This window comes from Notolabrus celidotus, chromosome 7, assembly GCF_009762535.1.
Source record: "Notolabrus celidotus isolate fNotCel1 chromosome 7, fNotCel1.pri, whole genome shotgun sequence".
Lineage (NCBI taxonomy): Eukaryota > Metazoa > Chordata > Actinopteri > Labriformes > Labridae > Notolabrus > Notolabrus celidotus.
The window spans coordinates 18,699,747-18,719,384 of record NC_048278.1 but is presented as its reverse complement, the minus strand read 5'-3'; the positions used below and the strand labels follow the sequence as shown (position 1 = coordinate 18,719,384).

Below are 19,638 nucleotides of genomic sequence, written 5' to 3'. Positions count from 1 at the left end.
TAATAATAATAATAAATTAAGTCCTCTCTCTGCTCCCTTCTCTCTCTTTTTGGGCTGTCAACCAAAAGGCAAATAACCAAACAATGCGTTTTATATCTAATAAGAGATATAAACTGATACATTGATCCAACTTACAACATCATTTTAGATAGATAACTTATCAACTAACAAAACTTTAATAACCATTCTGTTTCTTCTGAGTCTCGTCACCTCTTACAAACTACTCTAAGCTGATGTGCGCCTACTCTCCTTGCAGAAAGTGGTTCAAAATGAATTCACAGAAAAGTTATTATTCCTATAAAAAAAATGACCTAAACAGTTCAGGGTCGTCTTTTTTGTAGATGGATAATTTTACATCTGACTGAAAGGAAACTGAATTCATCAGTTCAAGAATGAGATAAAACTGTTTTGAAACACTAAATGTACTGCCACCAGGGCCATGGTCATATAAAAATAAGAAAAATGGCCTTCATATGCTTGTCGGTCCATTTGGGTTCTTTTGCAGTCCATTATGTTTTGTTCTTGTTTCATGCATTCATGGCTATTGAATAGAATAAACTTTGGAATAAAGTTTTCCTCAGGTTACATTGAGAAGTTAGTGACACCTGGTGGTCAAGGTGACGAGCTAATGATGCGTTAAATTTTTATAAAGGCTACATCAATGTGCCTGCAACAGTCTAATTCAAATTCAAGTTTAAGCCACAATGTAGTATAGCAGGGCATCTTTATGCAGCTATTTGAGTACTATTTTGATGTTCCTCGATTTGGTTTTTCCTTTTGTGTTGCCTATATATATGTGTATATTTGTTTGTTTGTTTGTTTTCCCACTTGATTTATCCAGCAACCTTTTTTCTTATGTCTGAAAAATTACAGGTTCTAAAGCTAATACGATCAGCATATGAAAAAACAAGTAGGCAGTCAGTTAAAGTGCCTCTTACATGTAACAATAATACTTATTAAAAATCAAGCCTAGAATATGACAACTTTACAGTGAAAAGGCTGCTGAGTTCCTCTAACTATTTACATTTACTTTTTGTAACGTTACGTTTTGTATTTATTAGTTTATTTGACAGGGGCCATGCAAATCAAAAACTGTCAAGCCAGAGCTGGCTATAATCTAAATTTCATCTGTGGTCCCTGGGCAGGAAGATGTAAAAGATTGTACAATGCAAATGACAAAAACATACTACCATTTAAAATAATACATTCTTAGCAACAGTCCATCACTAATAACACATTTTAAATTACATTTAATTGTCTCTAGTTTGATGCATTGAGAGGATTAAATCAGTGATCACGATTGTTTTTCCTCCAGCCATAAATTCATTTTACTTTTAAAAACACTGAGGCTTGTACAGTTTCTAATGTGGGTAGGAATTGAGTTCCATTTTTCTGCTGCTCTGATTGAAAATTCAGACTGTCCAAATGCAGTCCTCCTAAGTTTACCTGAACAATCTCCTCTTGCTGATACCCTGGTCTCCCTAAGATTGTTCCTGCAGAGTAACACACATTGTTTAAGTGGAGGTGGGGCCTGATCATGAATTAATTTATACATCAGACACATATCTGCATAACAAAGAAAACTGTCAAAGGTAATTAAGTTATATTTATTAATGATGTTACAGTGGTGGTAATGTTCATTAGGCTGGCTTTTACATTTCTGCAGACATTTTTTACATGTTTCTTAAAATTTAGATACGATTTAGACATGTAACTATTTTTTAAACTATAGTTTTTATACGTTATTTTGTACTACTTCAGTGAAGCCTCTGTGAAATATTCAAGCAATTTAATCTTTTCAGAGAAACTTAAATCCAAACGTCATACAGTAAGCTCTTATTTTGAAGTATTTGATTGGGTTTCCGGTTTCAGACCTCACTGGAGGACTACAAGCTGATCCGTACACTTTGTATTATCTCCTGCGTTTCCACCACTTGGAGTGCTGTTAGACATCGATACCTTAAGTTGTTTTACTGAAGTTCCCTACTTGATACAATAGTGGCATGTCTTCGGATCCGGGCTACATTTCTGTAGCTCTCGAGCTACTGGGTTAGCTCCGTGCGGCTGCCGATGAGATCCACCGGCGGCTACAGTCCGGCCCCTGAATGCCTCGGAGAAAGAAGAACGGCCAAAGCCCGGCAAGGGTTCACAGCGGGCCGCCAGAGGGAGGGAGCCTCGGCTATAACACTGGCAACCGAGGACTCCAGGGATTTGACGGGTCAATGGCGAACAACTTTACATCCAGCACCTCGCTCTCCGGCTCAGACAAGGAGAACATCGTCCGAAGCATGCAGGAGATGTTCTCACACCTGGACCCTGAAGTTATTTACATCGTGCTTTCCGAGTGTGACTTCAAAGGTGAGCTCTGAACATTTACCTGCTGGGTGTGAGTGTGAATGCTAATAAGTGGAACTGTGCTAACCAGTTAGCTACTTAGCAGCATATTTCTGATAAAAAAAAAGTTGTTTTTCAGGTTGAGCAATGTGTATTATAAATGTATTAGCTGTCGTGTAAAACTGTACTTTACGTTCCTTGGTTTACCACCTGTTGTCTCTGTTCAGACTGACAGTCAGTGGTTCACAGCCAGGTGACTCTCAGCCCTGTCCGAGCAGATACATAGTAGTACCAGGACATCACCAAGTTAGCTCTATATGAGCTATCCTGTGACTTAATCAAAAGCGTGTCCTAAACACTTCAATCACTAATTGTGTCACAAAAGTAGCTAAAATGTCACTGTAATTGTATGGATTAAATGGTGTTAATCACTGTTGGTTTCAGTGTTGATAGCATCAAAATGATAAGGTTTGATTATATTAGATTCTCAGTTTTTTATTTTAATTATCAGTACCTTCATTGTTTCTGTTAAAATTTCTGTTTCTGTTCAAACAGATATTTAGGTATTGGAACACTGAATCATTTGTCTGTTTATGTTCAGTGTAGTTCAAACAGTATGTTTTCTTTTTCTTAGTATCTGTGTTTCTCTGTATTGCTTCTAGTTGAAAATGCAATGGACTCTCTCCTGGAGCTGTCTAATGCTGCTGAAGTTGCAGCACCCATACTCTCTCCTGTCTCTGGCTTTGAGCTCACTGCTGCAGCCCTGCTCAGCCCACGACACCTCCTTGAGCCGAGACAAGAACCAGACTCTTCTGGATCCTCACGGCTGGTCTCTTCTCCTACCATCCTGACAGAAGAGCTGGACCTGCTCGTTGATCAGGAGTTAGAGACACTAACCACAGAACAATGCAAAAGTGCAGAGCAGTATTTATCCCCTTTCCCTCAACCTCCATTACCACAGCAGGACCTCCCGGAGCTGCTTCAGTCTAGCTTGCAGCCTGGATTTAGAGGCCCCTCTGTCCAGCAGCAAGGCCCAGTGGGTGGCCTGGTGGAGAGTATTTCTGGAGCTTCTTCTCCTCTCGACCAGCTCAGCACTTGGGAAGACAAGGTCACTGAGGCGCAGGAGCCTACTGTGGACTACAAGCATCTGATGACAGAGACATCTGTCGACACACCAAAACCTCCTTTGGACCTGGCAGCGTCAGGACGCCCATCAGCTTTCCAGGTATATAAAAAACAAGACTCATCAGAAGCTTCCTCAGGCATGACTGGGGTCATGTCCTCTAATACAGTTGTTGGTGGAGCCAGATCCAAGGTGAACACGTCTATTCAGGCTCCGTTCGGCTACATGCCATCGTCCTGGAACCTAGAGGCACCGGTATTTTCCCCTCATTTCCATGGAAACCAGGGGCCAGCTTTCATTACCCCGGTGGCTCAAACACCGTCCGGCTGGCCCAACCTACCCCGCCATCCCTCTCCTTGGCTGGGTCAGGGCCCTGTCAGCCAAGCACCTCTCAAACCTTCTGCCACTATTCCAAAGTCCTGGGCCCTGCCTGCTGCTCCTCATCCTCCTGCCCAGCACAGCAGGCTGCATCTGGAGGGAAAGGTACTTGTGCTGCTGCGTGGGGCTCCAGGGTCTGGAAAGTCCACCCTGGCAGGGTAAGAGTGATTGTTTATTATGCTTCTCTCTCTGGTCTTTCGAAAACTGCAGGAATACAGTTTTCAGTCCGAGTGGAGATGGCACTGATGTACCCTCATGGCTTGAATTACACTTTTGTGGACATTCTGTTTTTAACAACCCAAGATATCATATAAACACCTTTTATTGAACTATTGCTTTGACATTTTACTCTTGTCTTACAAGGAACCACTTTTAATTCAAATACACTAATTCAATACTTGCATGTCTGAAAAGCATCTAGATAACGAAGCAAACATCTGAAAAAAAACTTTAAACACAGAGTTTTCAGTTTGAATGTTTGTTTGCAGGTTTGTGAAGCCCATCATCCATTACCGATGTTGTTATTTATATTCTTGCAACCTCTGTGTGGTGTTGTAACCCCTGTTTTAATCAGAAATGTTTCAATGATGACAGTGTGTGTTTTGGCTCAACGGATAACTACTATATCACATGATAAAAAGATCCGGATATTCAACTACAAGTTTACTACAAAAGTACAAGTATTTTCATACAGTGGATGTCAAAAGTCTACACACCCCTGTTAAAATGCCAGGTTTTGTGATGTAAAAAAATGAGATCAGGATAAATCAGTCAGAACTGTTTCCACCTTTAATTTGACCTATAACATGCACAATTCAATTGAGAAAAAAATTTAAATCTTTTAGGGGGAACAATAAAAAAATAAATAAAAAATAATGTGGTTGCATAAGTGTACACAGCCTCCTATACCTTGGGATGTAGCTGTGTTCAGAATAAACAATCACATTCAAACTCACAAAATAGTACAGTAGTTCAGACAAATAGTTGTCAGTATCCACCTGTAATAATTGAAAGTGACTTTTGTTAATCCCATTAAAGATCAGCTGTTCTAGAAGGATTTTCCTGACATTTCCTCAGTTGCATCTTGCAGCAAAAGCCATGGTCCAGGGAGAGCTTCAAAGCATCAGAGGGATCTCATTGTTGAAAGGTATCAGTCAGGAGAAGGGTACAAGTACTTTTCCAAGGCATTAGATATACCATGGACCACAGTGAAGACAGTAATCATCAAGTGGATAAAATATGGCACAACAGTGACATTACCAAGAACTGAACATTCCCCCAAAACTGATGAAAAGACAAGAAGAAAACTGGACAGGTAGGCTTCCAAGAGGTCTACAGCAACATTAAAGGAGCTGCAGGGATTTCTGACGAGTACTGGCTGTGTACTACATGTGACAACATGTCCCGTATTCTTCATATGTTTCGGCTATAGGGTAGGGTTGAAAGATGGAAGCCGTTTCTTATGAAGAAAAACATCCAAGCCTGGCAAAATTTTTCAGAAACATACATGAAGTCTCCCAAAAGCATCAAATGTTTTATGGTCTGATGAAACCAAGGTTGAACTTTTTGGCCATAATTCCAAAAGGTATGTTTGGTATAAAAACAACACTGCACATAAAGAACACCATATCCACAGAGAAGCATGATGGGGGCAGGGTCATGCTTTGGGGCTGTTTTACTTCATCTGGAACCAGGGCCTTAGTCAAGGTGGAGGGAAGTATGAACAGTTACATATACCAGTCAGTTTAACACAAAACCTCCAGGCCTCAGTTAGAAAGATGAAGATGAAGAGGAATTTCACCTTTCAATACGACAACGAAACCAAGGCATACATCCAAATCAACAAAAGCATGGCTTCACCAGAAGAAGATTAAAGTTTGGAATGGCCCAGCCAGAGTCCAGACCTGAATCCAGTTGAATATCTGTGGGGTGGTCTGAAGAGGGCTGTGCACAGGAGATGCCCTCACTATCTGATGGATTTGGAGCTCTCTGTAAAGAAGAATGGGCAGATATTGCCACGTTAAGATGTGCCATGCAAATAGACAACTACAAAAAAAAATGGAGTGCTGTAATAAAATCAAAAGGTGCTTCAAAAAATTGTTAGTTAAAGGGTGTGCACACTTATGCAACCACATTATTTAATTTTTTTATTTTTTGTTCTTCCCCCTAAAAGATTTTAATTTTATTTTCAATTGAATTGTTCACGTTATAGGTCACATTAAAGGTGGAGAAACTTCTGACATGATTTATCTTGGTCTCAATTTTTTACATCACAAAACCTGTCATTTTAACACGGGTGTGTAGACTTGTGATATACACTGTACATGGCTGGAGGCATTGTTACTCAAGAGTCATGGATTTTTTACCAAAACAATAACAACATGTGTTACATCATCTTAAAGATTTCTTTATCTGTGTTTGTGCGTGTGCTTGTATACAGAGCCTTGGTCAAACATAACCCAGGAGGAGTTAGATTGTGCACTGATGACTTTTTCACTAGTCATGGAAGATATCAGTTTAACCCCACTGCACTCGGGGAGGCCCATGAGTGGAACCATAGACGAGGTACACCATCACACACTCAGTGTTGATAAGAAGTGATGCATCAGTGTTAAGACAAAACCCACGTTTTTGTCTCTGTGATTGATTGCCATTGTTTCCTGTAAAAGAAAATGTGGTGTAACAAAATATACACCGTAGCAACAAACTGTTTCCTTCTGGTTTAATTCTTTCAAACAGCCAAAGAGGCGTTTGAAAGAGGAGCTAACCCCATCATCATTGACAACACCAACATGCAGGGCTGGGAGATGAAACCCTACGTGGCTATGGTCAGTCAGCATGCCAATAATACATCAAACATGCAAACATGTCTCTTGTCACTTTCTAATTCTGCTGTAACACTAATCACTCTGAAAAATCGGCCAGACATTGTGTATTTAGTTAGTCTAAGTTTCTCTCTTGTCTTTCGCAGGCACTGAAACATGGATACAAGGTGCTATTTCGAGAGCCAGACACTTGGTGGAAGAGCAAACCCAGAGAACTGCAGAGGTGAGAGCGATAACAACATTGTAATGGTAGCCTCTGCTGTTAACATTAGGGATGTAACAATACACTCAACCCGTGATTCGATTCGAAATCCCGGTTTTTGGTTCATGATACAATTCACTCTCACGATTTTCAAGGAAACTGGATTAAACTCAAAATTTAAATAACTATTATTTTATTTCAATTCTCAGATGTGGACAGTTGCAATGTATATTTTTTCTCTTATATTTCTTTGTAAACAAAGTAATCCTTTTTCATTTTTAAGGTGTGTTGTAACTCAAATAAAACCACTGCACACTAAAATTCCTGTACAAAAATACCTTGTTGGAAAATTTAAGAACAATTCTGAAGAAATGGAAAGTGAACAATTCCCAAATGAAAATATTAAATATTAAAACAAATAAGGTAAATCTCTTTAAATTAAGGATGCTAATTTCAAGTATTTTCCGTGATCGATCTTTGGAAATGTAAACGATCAATTATCGTTTAATCATTAAAAAGACTTGAACATTTTCCATGACAAAAATAATGTCAAATGCATTTTTTCCCCTAAATCAAATTTTCCTTTGCGACACAGTGTGTTGCTGACGGTGTTAAACAGCTACGGATCATATTGAGGTGTTTAAAATGTTAACACGCTGAATATCAATGTGAGGAGCAGGCTTATAATCTCTGCGGACGCATAGTCATATGTGAATACTCAGACTACAACATGTTGATTTACTGCAACAGGACAACTACAGTATCATATTTTGGATTCAAAGTGTCCAGCTTTCTGTCTACTCGTTCCTATAGAGAAAAATAAGCATTTAAACGCAGTAAGGTGTCAGCCGGGAGCAAAACCGGGTCAGAATCAGTCCGGTGGCGGACTGTGTGGAGACCTGTCACTGAGCTGCAGCCCCCAGCTGAGCATCTCCGCTGTGTGCAGTCAGCTGATTCTGAAACATGCTTTAAACTTAAAACACCTCCACTCAGCGAGTGACAAGAGAGCAGCGCAAGAGACTTAATGATGTTGAACAAGTGGAATGAAATGCAGAAAGCGCCTCTCACTGTTTAAAAATAATACCTGGATACAAATTTTGTACCCTTATTTGGATCGATTTTTACCGTCTTGTGATATATTGTTACATCCCTAGTTAACATTAAAAGGTCAACTGGATTAATTTTGTGCACAAAAATAGCAAAATTCAGTTGGAAGCTGTGAAATGATTTTTAAGTCTTGTGTTTTTTTTTTATTTGTTTTTGTCCATGTGTGTATTTGCATTTGCAGGCGTAGCACACATGATGTTCCAGTGGAGACAATCCGACGCATGCTTAATGGATATGAGCGCTTTGTCACAGTCCAGTCTATTATGGGTTCACAGATGCCTGAGTTCAAACAGAGTATCCTCCAGGAGAACAGAAACTCACAGTGAGTGCAGCTCTAAGTGACAGTCGCCTGACAAATTAAATGAAAAACCAGTTTTAGCAGAGTTTTGGGCCTAAGGTGTAATGCATACTGACATGAGTTGTAAACGTCTAAGCTGTAGCAGGGGGTTGGAACCAGTTATCTGTTAAGAGATATTCCCTCATTTGGTGATTTGAAGATGGTGGCAGAGATTATTGTCAGTTCAAAATCTCTTCAAATGAGCGGAGATGTGGTGACCAAGAAGGCCATATCATATGGTTCACATTATTGTTTTACTCAAACCCTTCATTGCTGCACTGTCTTTCGATAGAGACAGGATCAGAAATATTCCATTTGAGGAAGAAGTGACAGTGGACCCAAACCACTGCCAGTAAAATGCCCCTTAAAGTATAACAGAATGAGTGTATTCTCCTCGCTGTAGCATTCAAGCAATCATGTTTTTTTTATAGTAATTAGTCAGCCATTTGTATATTTATCACATTACTTTTGGATGAGAGTTTTAAGCTGGTCACAAAATGAATACTTATCTCTCTGAATGAGCTACAAAAGCAAACCAGAACATCAGCATAAAGATTTATTCTGTGAAGTTTCGTTTATTGTCTGACACAGCTGAAACATTTTCATGTTTTCTTCATCCGAAATTCCAAATACTGACACATTTAAGTATGCCAAGAAAACACCCACAAAAATAGAATTACATTTTTGTTAAAGAAACACTGCTGGTGCATGTACAGGGCAGATTAGCAGGAGATTCAACAGGTGGTGCCAAAATCAACACAAACCCAAAGTTCCTCACAGAAACTTCAATAGGAAGAAGCATCTCATATAAACCTCAATTCTGATTGGCATGTCTGTGTTGTTTTTAGGCTTTAGAAAGGAACACGCTATTATTATGCATTGAAAAAGCACCAAACTCCTTCTCAAGTGTCTTCAACATAAAAAAAAAACCTTGAATTTAATTTTGAAGATACAAATAATCTGTCTGGCCTTCCCCTCTACTGCAGACAGCGCTCTATCCTTTTGTTGCCTTAAAATACACATTTATCAATACCGTCTTGAAATTAATGACCCAAACTCTGGCTGAATAATGATTACAAAATTAATTATTCTGTTTTTTCCTTTAGGTCACAGTCTGTAAAACCTTGTCCCGACCTTGTGGGGCAGCCTAGATTGACAGAGGGATATAAGAAATCAGACTCTGAGCTTTTCTATTCTCTCCCTGATGTTTCATCTGTCAGTTACTCTGCTGAAGTTGGAATACTGGAAGACGGCACCAACAAATCTCAAGAGTCCCTCGATATGACCACTGAGAAACTTACAGAAAACCCTGAAGTGATACATGAGGATGATGAGATGGATCTAGGTGACCTAGATTCTGAGTTAGATGCCCATCTAGAACTGAATCATCCAGGGGATCAGAGAATCCCTGACTGTATTGTAGAATCAGTGATGAACCAAGATCAGCATGAGGAAGAAGAAGTTCCTGTGGCTTTCTCTGAGTCTATTGGACAGAGAGTGAGGAGAGAGAGAACCAGTCGGAGGTCTGGTTTTGACAGAACAGAGCCTGCCGATCTGGTGAAAGATACTACCCAATCAGAGGAGAAGGGAAAGAGAGAGGGAGAGGAAGCAGAAGGGGTTGAGGCAGATAAGGGAACGCAGATTGCATTGGATTTTGTCGGAGATTGGCCATCTGAAGGTTCCCTTCAGCAGCGACAGGCAAGGACAAGAGAGAGGCATATCAATGTAAATTTAAAGGAAGATGGCTTGTCTCAAGAAGAAAAAAAAACAAAAGGGAAGTCAGGGTCCAATGGAGCAGAGTTTCAGAGGCTTCTTGATCTTATTCAGACTGGTGTAGCTGCCACTGACATCAGCTCTCCGTATTCATCTTCCCTCTCCATGAGCTCTGGAGAGGAATCTGTGAGAGAGGATGAGGTGGTAGGCAGACTTGAGGGATCAAATAGCAGTAGATCTAACAGTGAGGAGAGGGAAAATAATCATAGGGTCATCAGCAGCAGGGGTGAATTACCTGACTGTGTGTTAGACTGGAAAGGAGCTGACTACTGTGAGAGTAGGGAATCCAGATTTGATAGTTGGCAGCCACTTACAACTGTAAATGATGGGTGTAGCACCACAGGAGGGAATGATAGTGGGTTAGGAAATAACAGGACAGTAACAGGAATTGGGGATTTCCAATCAGTTAGCCAAATAAATTCCCTCTCAGCTCTTGCTGCTGAGTCACTGGTTATCTCCAGAACTGTGGAGGATAATAACTGCAAGGATGAAGGGGGAAGTGACAAAATTCTAGTCGAGGTTCTTACAGAACCTGATGATGCTGGTCAGACTGATAAAGACAGCGCAGACACCAGAGCTGAGTCTGATGGAGGTCGTGTTAGTGAAATGAGTCTCAGTCCTGTGTGTGAGGGCACTGTGGAAGCAGATAGCAGTGCTGTTAGTGGAGGGAGTCAAGAGAGGAAGCAGCGTCAGGGTCGTAGATCGGGTAAACAGTGTAAACTAGCCCTCACTTTTACACAAAACTGCCCAGCTTCCTCACCCAACGCTCTTGAGGGGCTTAATACCGCAGCCACAAGTCTAAACTTTAGTCGGAACAGCATAGACACAGATATTGAATCAAGTTGTAACACCAGCCTGAACCCTCAACCAAACCTTGACCTGTTCAGCGATTCCAAATCTGAGGCACGCCCGCAGCCTTCTTCCTCACCCCCTCTGGTAGAAACAGGCTGTTCTACCCAGACAGAACCCCAGGACTTTGCCTTTCTTTGGCGTCTCACTCATCGAGACAGTCCGGATGATGCTGGTGTCACTTTGTGCAACCACCCCGGTGACACCACAGTCCTGTCTGGAGACTCCTCTCGCTTTGTGCCGGAGATGTCCTCTGCCATTTCTGCAGCGGTTGCAGTTCACCCGTCTGGCCACGCAGATGTGCCCTACCATGTGGTGCACGAGAAAGGCACACAGGTGGAGGAGAGAGAGTTTGGGGCAACTCAAGATCGCCTTGAGAGTCTTCGCATTCTCAGTCGCCATTTTAAATTGGTTAGTTTCGATACATTAGAGGATCTATATGACAAATGCCATCAGGACCTAGAGTGGACAACCAACCTGTTACTTGACTCTGGAGAGAGGTTCTTCAAAGATGATGATGGTGTGACAGAGATGGAGGAGTATGAAAAAGACCAGAAAATATCCAATCTGTGTGGAGCTTTGGGTGAAGCTTCAGAAACTAGGGTATATGCTAATGTGTTTGATGGGCACCACCCTGAGGATTTGTTTCCTGCAGATAAGGAGGGAACTCAGCAGATAAATGGTACAGCTAAAAAGTTGGTTGTGAACGGTAACGATAATGATGTGCTTAGAGTTGGGGGTGCAGCTTTTCTCGCTCAAAACAAAGATCACCCTGATGAAACTTTGCATTTAGAAAAAGCTCCTGAAACAAAACAAAGTCTCCCTGAGGCAGTGAACGAAGGAGAGAGGTGTGGTGAATCTGAGCAAAAAGTGACATCAGAAGTTGACATTGAAGGTGGTGCTTGGGGTTTAAGCTTTGATGATAGCGTAATAATAGAAGAGTCGAGGGTTGAGATCGACGAGGAGATTGCTAGCATGGACGAGGTTAAGCGGCTCCTGCAGGCTGAGTTAGAGGAGATGGAGAGGCAGGAACAAAAGGAGAAGGCTGAAAGGAGTTTGAAGGAGGGGAGAAGGAAACAACACCTGGATATTCAGAGCGTGGAGCTCAAACTACCCACTGAGGTGGCACTACAACTGACTGAGCTGTTTGGTCCTGTTGGAGTAGATCCAGGTAACTAACATGTCACACAACATGAGTCTGTTGCACACATCCTTTGGATTTCTGACACCTGACATGTGTCCACTGTTAGAAAATCCATCAAGCACTTTGTTTGAAACTTACTCAGACATTCAGTGGACATCAATGAATTGCTAAACCAACATAAAAGAGACTTCTTCTGCTGTACTCAGATCTGATATAACAGTATCTGTCCTTTGGTCATCAATTTTCAGGTTCATGCCCCTCTGATGACTGTGCAGTGCAGATGGATCTGAACCTGGCCAAGCTGCTTCACCAGAAGTGGAAGGAAACCATTCAGGTGAGCCTCTGACGTGTTTTATTCTCAATATCTTTATAATGCCTTTTTTATCATGGGACAATGTGAGAGGGTTAGCTCATACTTATTAACATACAGATTATAAATTATTTTTTGACTCACCTCTAGGTAGCTTTGTAGCTGTTTCTGACTTTTTATCAGGTCAAGCCACAAATGTACTGTTTATGTTCAACTACAGCTCTAATAGGGCAGTTTTCAGCCGCAGCAAGCAGTGAAAAGATAAAACACTGTACAGCACCTGCGCAATACTAAACAGCCTACAGACACAGAGAGAGTGAAGCTGCTATACAAGTGGAGAATTTAGCAGCCGAAGAGCCAGATTATAGATACCAGAAGAAGCAGAGGAGAGTGCATGTTCTTAAATTTATCACAAATAATACTCAAACTATCTAAAAATGTTGCTTCGTAACTCAATGATAGGATAACAGCCACCTGTCTGAGAACAAAGGAACAATATCAGCCTTACAGATGCTGTTCAGTCAGCAGTGTGTTCAGAACTTGTTTCTGCTTCCCCCAAGTGGCTAAAGTCAGAATTTCCTGCAGATCAAATTTGGGAGTCATACTTTTGCAGCATCAGTGTTTCCTTGCTATTATAATTTGACCCTGATATTCTGGTTTACTAATTTGACTTGACTTGAATGCTGTTTTACAGGAAAAGCAGAGACAAGCAACTCTGTCCTTCCACTTGCTTCAGGAGAGTAAGTTCACACACGTAAACACAAATTCAAATAGCCAAATTCAAAATGCTCACCTATAGTTGTAGTTGGAACAGTGTTTTACCTTTTTAAAAAAAATGAAATGCACATTAAACACTAACATTGTTAGACAAAGTCATAGCATCATTTAGTTTCCAGCCACTGAATGTTGACTTATGAATGAGTAGGTTCCCTACACTGGGGTGAGTCACAAGGGGTCAAAACAGGACCAGGAGACTCGTCACAGTCAGCGTGTTTCCTGATCAGTGCTGATGGTTACACAACACCGGATGGCCATCCAGAGACCAGGGGTAGGATCCCATTCATGGACCACTGGAGTGTGTCTCGCCCACACGTGTCTCTCCGGGAGATCATTAAGGAGGAGCAGGCACTACAGGAAAACATGGAAAAGGTTTGTCACATAGGCTGCTTAAATAACATCCTGGCTTGTTCTTCTCTGGACACCACATCCTAAACCTTGTTGAACCCTCCTTCCAGACCAGACAGAGTCGTTCAGACCTCGACCGACGGGATGGAGCCACCATTTTAAAAGAAACCCAACTGTACTCCCTCTTCCCCACTATAGACAGGCATTTTCTTCAAGACATCTTCAGAGACCACAAGTGAGAAACCAACTTTTACACTTGACAGCTTATAGTGGAAACTCTCCAAAGCTGTGCAAAGATGATGTGTTTTTTGGTTACCCGGCAAAGAAATGCATGTGTGTGATGTGTTGAACACTGATGTTCACTCCTGACTAACTTATAAATGTATCTTTTTGTATGCAGTTACAGCCTGACTGAGACAGAGCTGTTTCTTCGCTCTCTTTTGGTCGAGGAGCCAGTCAAGACAGTGATTGCCCCAGAGGCACCTCGATCTGACCACCACAGAGCAGCCAGCAAGGAAAGAGAGAAGGTATTTTGTCAACAGTCTAAGCAGAAGATGTATCACCACAAACTACACTTGAGGTCAAAATTATTAGCCCCCCTTGTGAAATCAGATAAAACCCTTGATTTCTTCATGAAAATGACCATTAAAAACAAGTGTTTATAGTTTATGTGTTTCCAAAATAACAAAGACAAATGTTCACTATGTTTGACTTGGATATTTTATTGATGCAATGAATTGAAACAAGAAAAGGTAAAAATGGCATGTCCAAAATTATTAGCCCCCTGGCCCTAAGTAGTCAATAGTGCACCCTTTCTGAGCCACACCGGACAACAACCTCTTCAAATAGTTCTTTACAAGGTTGGCACATGTCTCTGGAGGGATTTTGGCCCATTTTTCCAATGCAAATTGTTCCAGCTGGTCCAAAATACATGGTTTCTGAGCAAAGACGTTCACTTTGAGCACCCGCCACAGATTCTTCACAGGATTTAGATCTGGGCTCTGTACGGGCCACTCCAGGACCTTGGTTTTTGTGTCCTTTAAGAACTGTTTGACCAATTTTGACGTAAGCTTTGGATCATTGTCTTGCTGGAAGACCCAGCATCGACCAAAGCCTAGACTAAGAACAGAGTTCTTCACATTATCCCTCAAAATGTCAACATAACTTTCTTTTTTCATGATGCCATGCACCAGAACAAGATTTATTGTGCCTGAGGCTGCAAAACAGCCCCACAGTAAGATGCTCCCCCCACCATGTTTAATTCTGAGGACCATGTTCTAAGGGTTGAAGGACTCTCCGTTTCTTGGCCAAACATGAACAACATCCATATGCCCAAAAAGTTCCATCAGACCAAAAGATGGACTTCCAAAACTCATCTTTACCTTTCAAATGTTCTCGGGCAAACCTCAGTTTGGCTCTGATGAGCCTCTCTTTGAGTAAAGGGGTTCTTCTGGGACGATGGTCCTGAAGCCCACTACGATGAAGATCCCTAACAATTGTGCTCCTTCAAACATCAACTCCAATGGAGGTCAGGTCAGCAACAATCATCTTGGCAGATGTCCGGGGCTTCTTGCTGACATCTTCGACTACTTTCCTCTCCAAAGTTCTTGAAATCTTGCGTTTTCTACCACGCCTAGGTTTGTTTCCAACGGAGTTTGTCTCCTTGTACTTTGCAATGATGCAACATACAGCTATTCTAGACACTGTAAAACGCCTGGAAATTACAGTATAGCCTTCCCCCTTATTATGAGCCTCAAATATTTTCTTTCTGAGCTCAAGACTGATTTCCATTGTCTTTGGCATGGTTAGTATGAGTAGTCTCTCTCAATAACGTGTTCAAGTACCCTGTTTGGAGTCCCTTAAGTAAATCTCAATTCTGTTTGAATGCTCAGGTGTTGTTAGGAAGCCAACAGACCTACAGGTGTTGTTAGGAAACAAACTGACTGCTCAGGTGTGTTTTAAAAGTAAAAATTCACAGGGGGGCTAATAATTTTGACCACCCCATTTTTCACTATATTTGATATAAAGTTATCCTAAAAATGTATTTTACATTCCAAAATTTACCAAAGCTACTAAAGAACACTGGTGAATGTTTGCTTATATCAAGTTTTATCAATGATTCAAACATTGGGCAGAATTTAAGGAAAGTGTTCCAGAATTCCTGGGGGGCTAATAATTTTGACCTCAAGTGTATATTAACATGAGCCACTATAAGATAAATTAGTCATCTACACTGTTTGTATCCCTTTGTTTTGTATTACAATTTGTCAGAGGCAGAAGCCTGTGGAGTCTACTGTTCTTGACTATCAGGACACAGAGGATCCAGAGTATGTTGACTTCAGGGCTGAAGCCTCCCTACAGAGAAAACGACAGATCGAGAGTTTTGAGAAAGCTGCTGAGGCTTTTAAACAAGGACATAAGGAAGTGGCTTCATTTTACTCGCAACAGGTGAGGAGCAATATTTTTTACCTGTGCAGGGCATAGTCTTCAACCATTCAGCTCTTCCCTTAATTCACTGACTGTTTCGGAATGTGCAGCTCCAATTCATTTGTTTCATCCTCAATGTAGGGACACATGCACGGCAAGCGGATGCATGAGGCCAATCACCGTGCAGCATTTCAGATTTTTCAGAGGGTGAACTCATCACTGCTGCCAAGGAACATCCTGGACCTCCACGGGCTGCACGTAGACGAAGCCCTTGAACATCTGGCCCAGGTCTTAGAGGACAAAAGCACAGGTAGTTAACAATAACCAGAACTGCTCACACTCAGTCTGAAGAAACAAGAGTATGAGGGAGGAAGGTTTGGAATCTTTGTGTAAGAATACTAATACCTTTTTTTGATTATCTGAAACTGTAACAGGCACAGGTATCCTCACTATTTTTTTGAAACATATATGTTTAATGTAAAGTATATATTTCAATTTACAATTAAAGTTATATTGCAGGTTACCTTAGCCAGAGAAAGGGTATTAGAAACATCACAAAATAATAAAAATGGAGCCCCTCTGTTGTAAAGTGGTTCTATGATTATATAGTTAGTTTTTGTGTTACTTTCTGTAATGTTTTATTGAACTTATGTAACAATTATCATTAAATTAGTTTGTTAGTCATGAAATGTCAGAACAATATTGAATACTTTTGTGACAGTTTCCAGGACACCAAACAGAACAGTAGGGTTAAACTAAGTGCCCGATGGATTATGGGTAAAGTTCCAGCTGTGTTTCCTGACATTGAACAAGTTGAAATATGTGTGGATTCAAAGTTTTGCGATTGTTGGAGGTCTGCGACTCAGTTTAAAAAGAATGCAGGAATTTTTTGTTGTTGTCAGAAAACACGATATACACAAGGACAAGACATGTGGTACCACTTTGTCCATAAGGGGACTCCAAACTCGCCAAAACCTGAAAGTTCATGCAGAAGTTTTAATAATCATGTTTTCACAGGTTTGTGTCTCAAAGTTCCTGCACTCTGCTCCTGTTAACCATTTTCTGTGTCGTCTTTTTGTTCTTTCTGAGTAGAGTGTGAGCAGGGTCTGTGTAAACCTCAGCTCTCTATCATCACAGGAAGAGGAAACCACAGCCAGGGGGGCGTGGCCCGCATCCGTCCCGCTGTCATAGACTACCTCACCAGCAAGCACTACAGGTACACACACACACACACACACACACACACACACACACACACACACACACACACACACACACAGTACTTAGAACTCATGCATACCATGTTCGTTGTCACCCACCTTCTCTCCTATCTCTCTATCAGGTTCACAGAGCCAAACACAGGCCATGTGTTAGTCTCTTTGAAGTGAGAAGAACCTGGTTTCAAGCTCCTCTGGCAGAAAATACACACACATGCACATATCTCTCTCTGTCTATCCCTTCACATAACCATACTATATAGTCATTACACTACACAAAATATGACACATTCAGCCTCAGTTTTGGTGCCGTGTGATCTTCTCATCTCATTTCTCTTCTTTTTACCCAATGAGTTATCAAGAGCTTGAAGTTAGTTTGGCCCAAATGTTGGCATGAAATGCAAAAAGATGTTTTTTATTCATCTGTAAAGCTCAAATGTATGTACATTTTTACTCTCAAGGCACTTGATAATGTAGATTTTGATTAACATTATCATTGTGCCTTTTAAAAATAGTGACTTTTACCTTTTTGCGGGCTAGATGTTCAATAAGATGTTGTGATGATTTTAACATTTACTAGTTTAATATCATTGTGGAAATATAATGGTAGATTTTATCAAACTTTTATTAAAAACGATTGCATGCTGTCTACCTGGAGGTTGTTCGTAAGCATTTAAAGTAATACACAAACATATTTTCATCTAAAATCTTAAGAATTTGATTAGGTTAAATTTTATTGCATACCATCACAGCATTTATTATTGTGTGATGATGTATTATAAAACCAAAAACTTAAAAGGAATTGTTGCTCTTTGTTGTAAGCCTCTGATTTAAACTCAACTTTGATGTAATTGCTGCCTCAGCTTCTACTTTCATTTGCTTTAGTTTAATGCCACACTAAGTATTGCTGCTTGATATTCAAACTCAGGTAAATATTTTGAAGTGTTTCTTAATCTTTCAAGGCCAATCTTTTATCTCCAGTCTGTTCCTAGTAGCTTTTTAAACCTGCTGTGCCAAATTTTGTAGCAGATGTATTACTCAGGTTGCTACCATACTATTTTGTAGGCTTAAAAATGGCTTCTGCTTTCTTTTATCTTGGTGGCTTTTTTTCACAAAGTTAGGACAACAATTTTGAAAAAAATGTATTGACTTGTACATAATGTTGTCAAACATGACTTATAAAGAGAATATTGTATTTTTGTATTCATTTGTTTAAATTGTTTTACAGAGAATGTTGTACTGTTGAATAAAATCCCAAATGTTTACTCTTTAAATGTTGTTAATGTGTGGATCTTTGTAAAAAAAACTTATTTCAGATCAACCAGTTGTAATCTAACTATACTAAATAAGCCAGTTAATTATTTAGAAGTAAAGGCTGGTCAAATTCTCAATTAGAGCAGGAAAAACAGGTCATCTCATTAATTCGGCCTCCTTGTCAGAACCATGCAAATAACTATGGGGTTCCGTTTGTGCCAAAAATATGCCGTCATGCGCAGTCTATGTCTACTGAACATGTGAGAAGACATTTCTCCATGTCCATGGAACGTTGAACTGTCCTTGTGTCATTTGACTTTGTCATTACATCGTGTTGTCATGATTTGTCATTTGACAAAGTGTCATTATGATGTGTATTATTGTTTGTTGACCAATTTGTCAAGAAGTCAGATATATTTCTTCAACTGTGTGGGTAAAGTGATGCTTTTCAAATTACGTTGGCTGTATTTTTTAAATAAATGCAGAATCTGCAGAAATGAGCGTGCCAAATTATTATGCAAGTTGGTGATAAGAGCATATAACTTGTGAAAATGAAGAACTAGGCACCATTTAAACGTTCTATTGATTGAAAATAATAATATTTACTACAACTTTATTCAAACTTCAACAAAAACAACGGTTTTCTTTACATTTGTATACAAAATAAAACTGTTAAAGTCTTTAAAACATTTCAGATCTAAAGTGTTTCTCAAATGTCCAATATAACCTGCTTTTCTTTCAGTGAGGGTCAGAGGTCACTGGTAAACTGATTTAGTGAGGTTTCTGATGACTTCTCTGCTGACACTGTGAGCTGCAACTTGTATGACTTTCCAAAGCTGCTCTTTTGAGCTGTATTTCTTGCCATTACTGTAAATTATCTCCTTTATTATTGACCACAAGTTCTCAGTCGGGTTGAGATCGGGTGAGCAGGTAGGCCAGTTCATGAGGCAATCCTCTTTTGTATTTTCCTCCATGGAGGAAAAGACATTCAGCTAAAGTGAAAAAGATGCTACTGTTCATGCATGAGCACAATGCACCGTCACATGCCTCTCGTTATTCCCAGGACAGGCTGGCATCTCAGGGCTTTAAAGAGGATCACCTCATGAACTGGCCTGCCTGCTCACCTGATTTCAACCCGACTGAGAACTTGTGGTCAATACTGAAGAAGATAATTTACAGTAATGGCAAGAAATACAGCTCAAAAGAGCATCTTTGGAAAGCCATACAAGGTGC

At 40.4% G+C, this 19,638-nt stretch overlaps 1 protein-coding gene across 3 annotated transcripts; it reads left to right on the top strand.

The window, feature by feature from the left end:
• The first annotated feature begins 1,354 nt into the window (after positions 1 to 1,354).
• Positions 1,355 to 18,425, top strand: n4bp2 (NEDD4 binding protein 2). Of its 3 annotated transcripts, none has more exons than XM_034687348.1 (16): positions 1,355 to 2,358; positions 2,997 to 3,993; positions 6,276 to 6,400; positions 6,575 to 6,663; positions 6,807 to 6,883; positions 8,151 to 8,291; positions 9,413 to 12,099; positions 12,321 to 12,406; positions 13,077 to 13,122; positions 13,308 to 13,531; positions 13,618 to 13,742; positions 13,908 to 14,034; positions 15,779 to 15,955; positions 16,076 to 16,244; positions 17,027 to 17,150; positions 17,277 to 18,425. In XM_034687348.1, exons 1-16 carry the CDS (start codon positions 2,106 to 2,108, stop codon positions 17,320 to 17,322), a joined length of 5,493 nt encoding a protein of 1,830 aa, XP_034543239.1. In that variant the 5' UTR covers positions 1,355 to 2,105; the 3' UTR covers positions 17,323 to 18,425. The 3 variants fall into 3 exon arrangements, with proteins under 3 accessions (XP_034543239.1, XP_034543241.1, XP_034543240.1); XM_034687350.1 differs by having other exon boundaries at positions 1,851 to 2,358; positions 9,527 to 12,099; XM_034687349.1 differs by having other exon boundaries at positions 1,851 to 2,358; positions 17,072 to 17,150.
• The last annotated feature ends 1,213 nt before the right edge of the window (positions 18,426 to 19,638 follow it).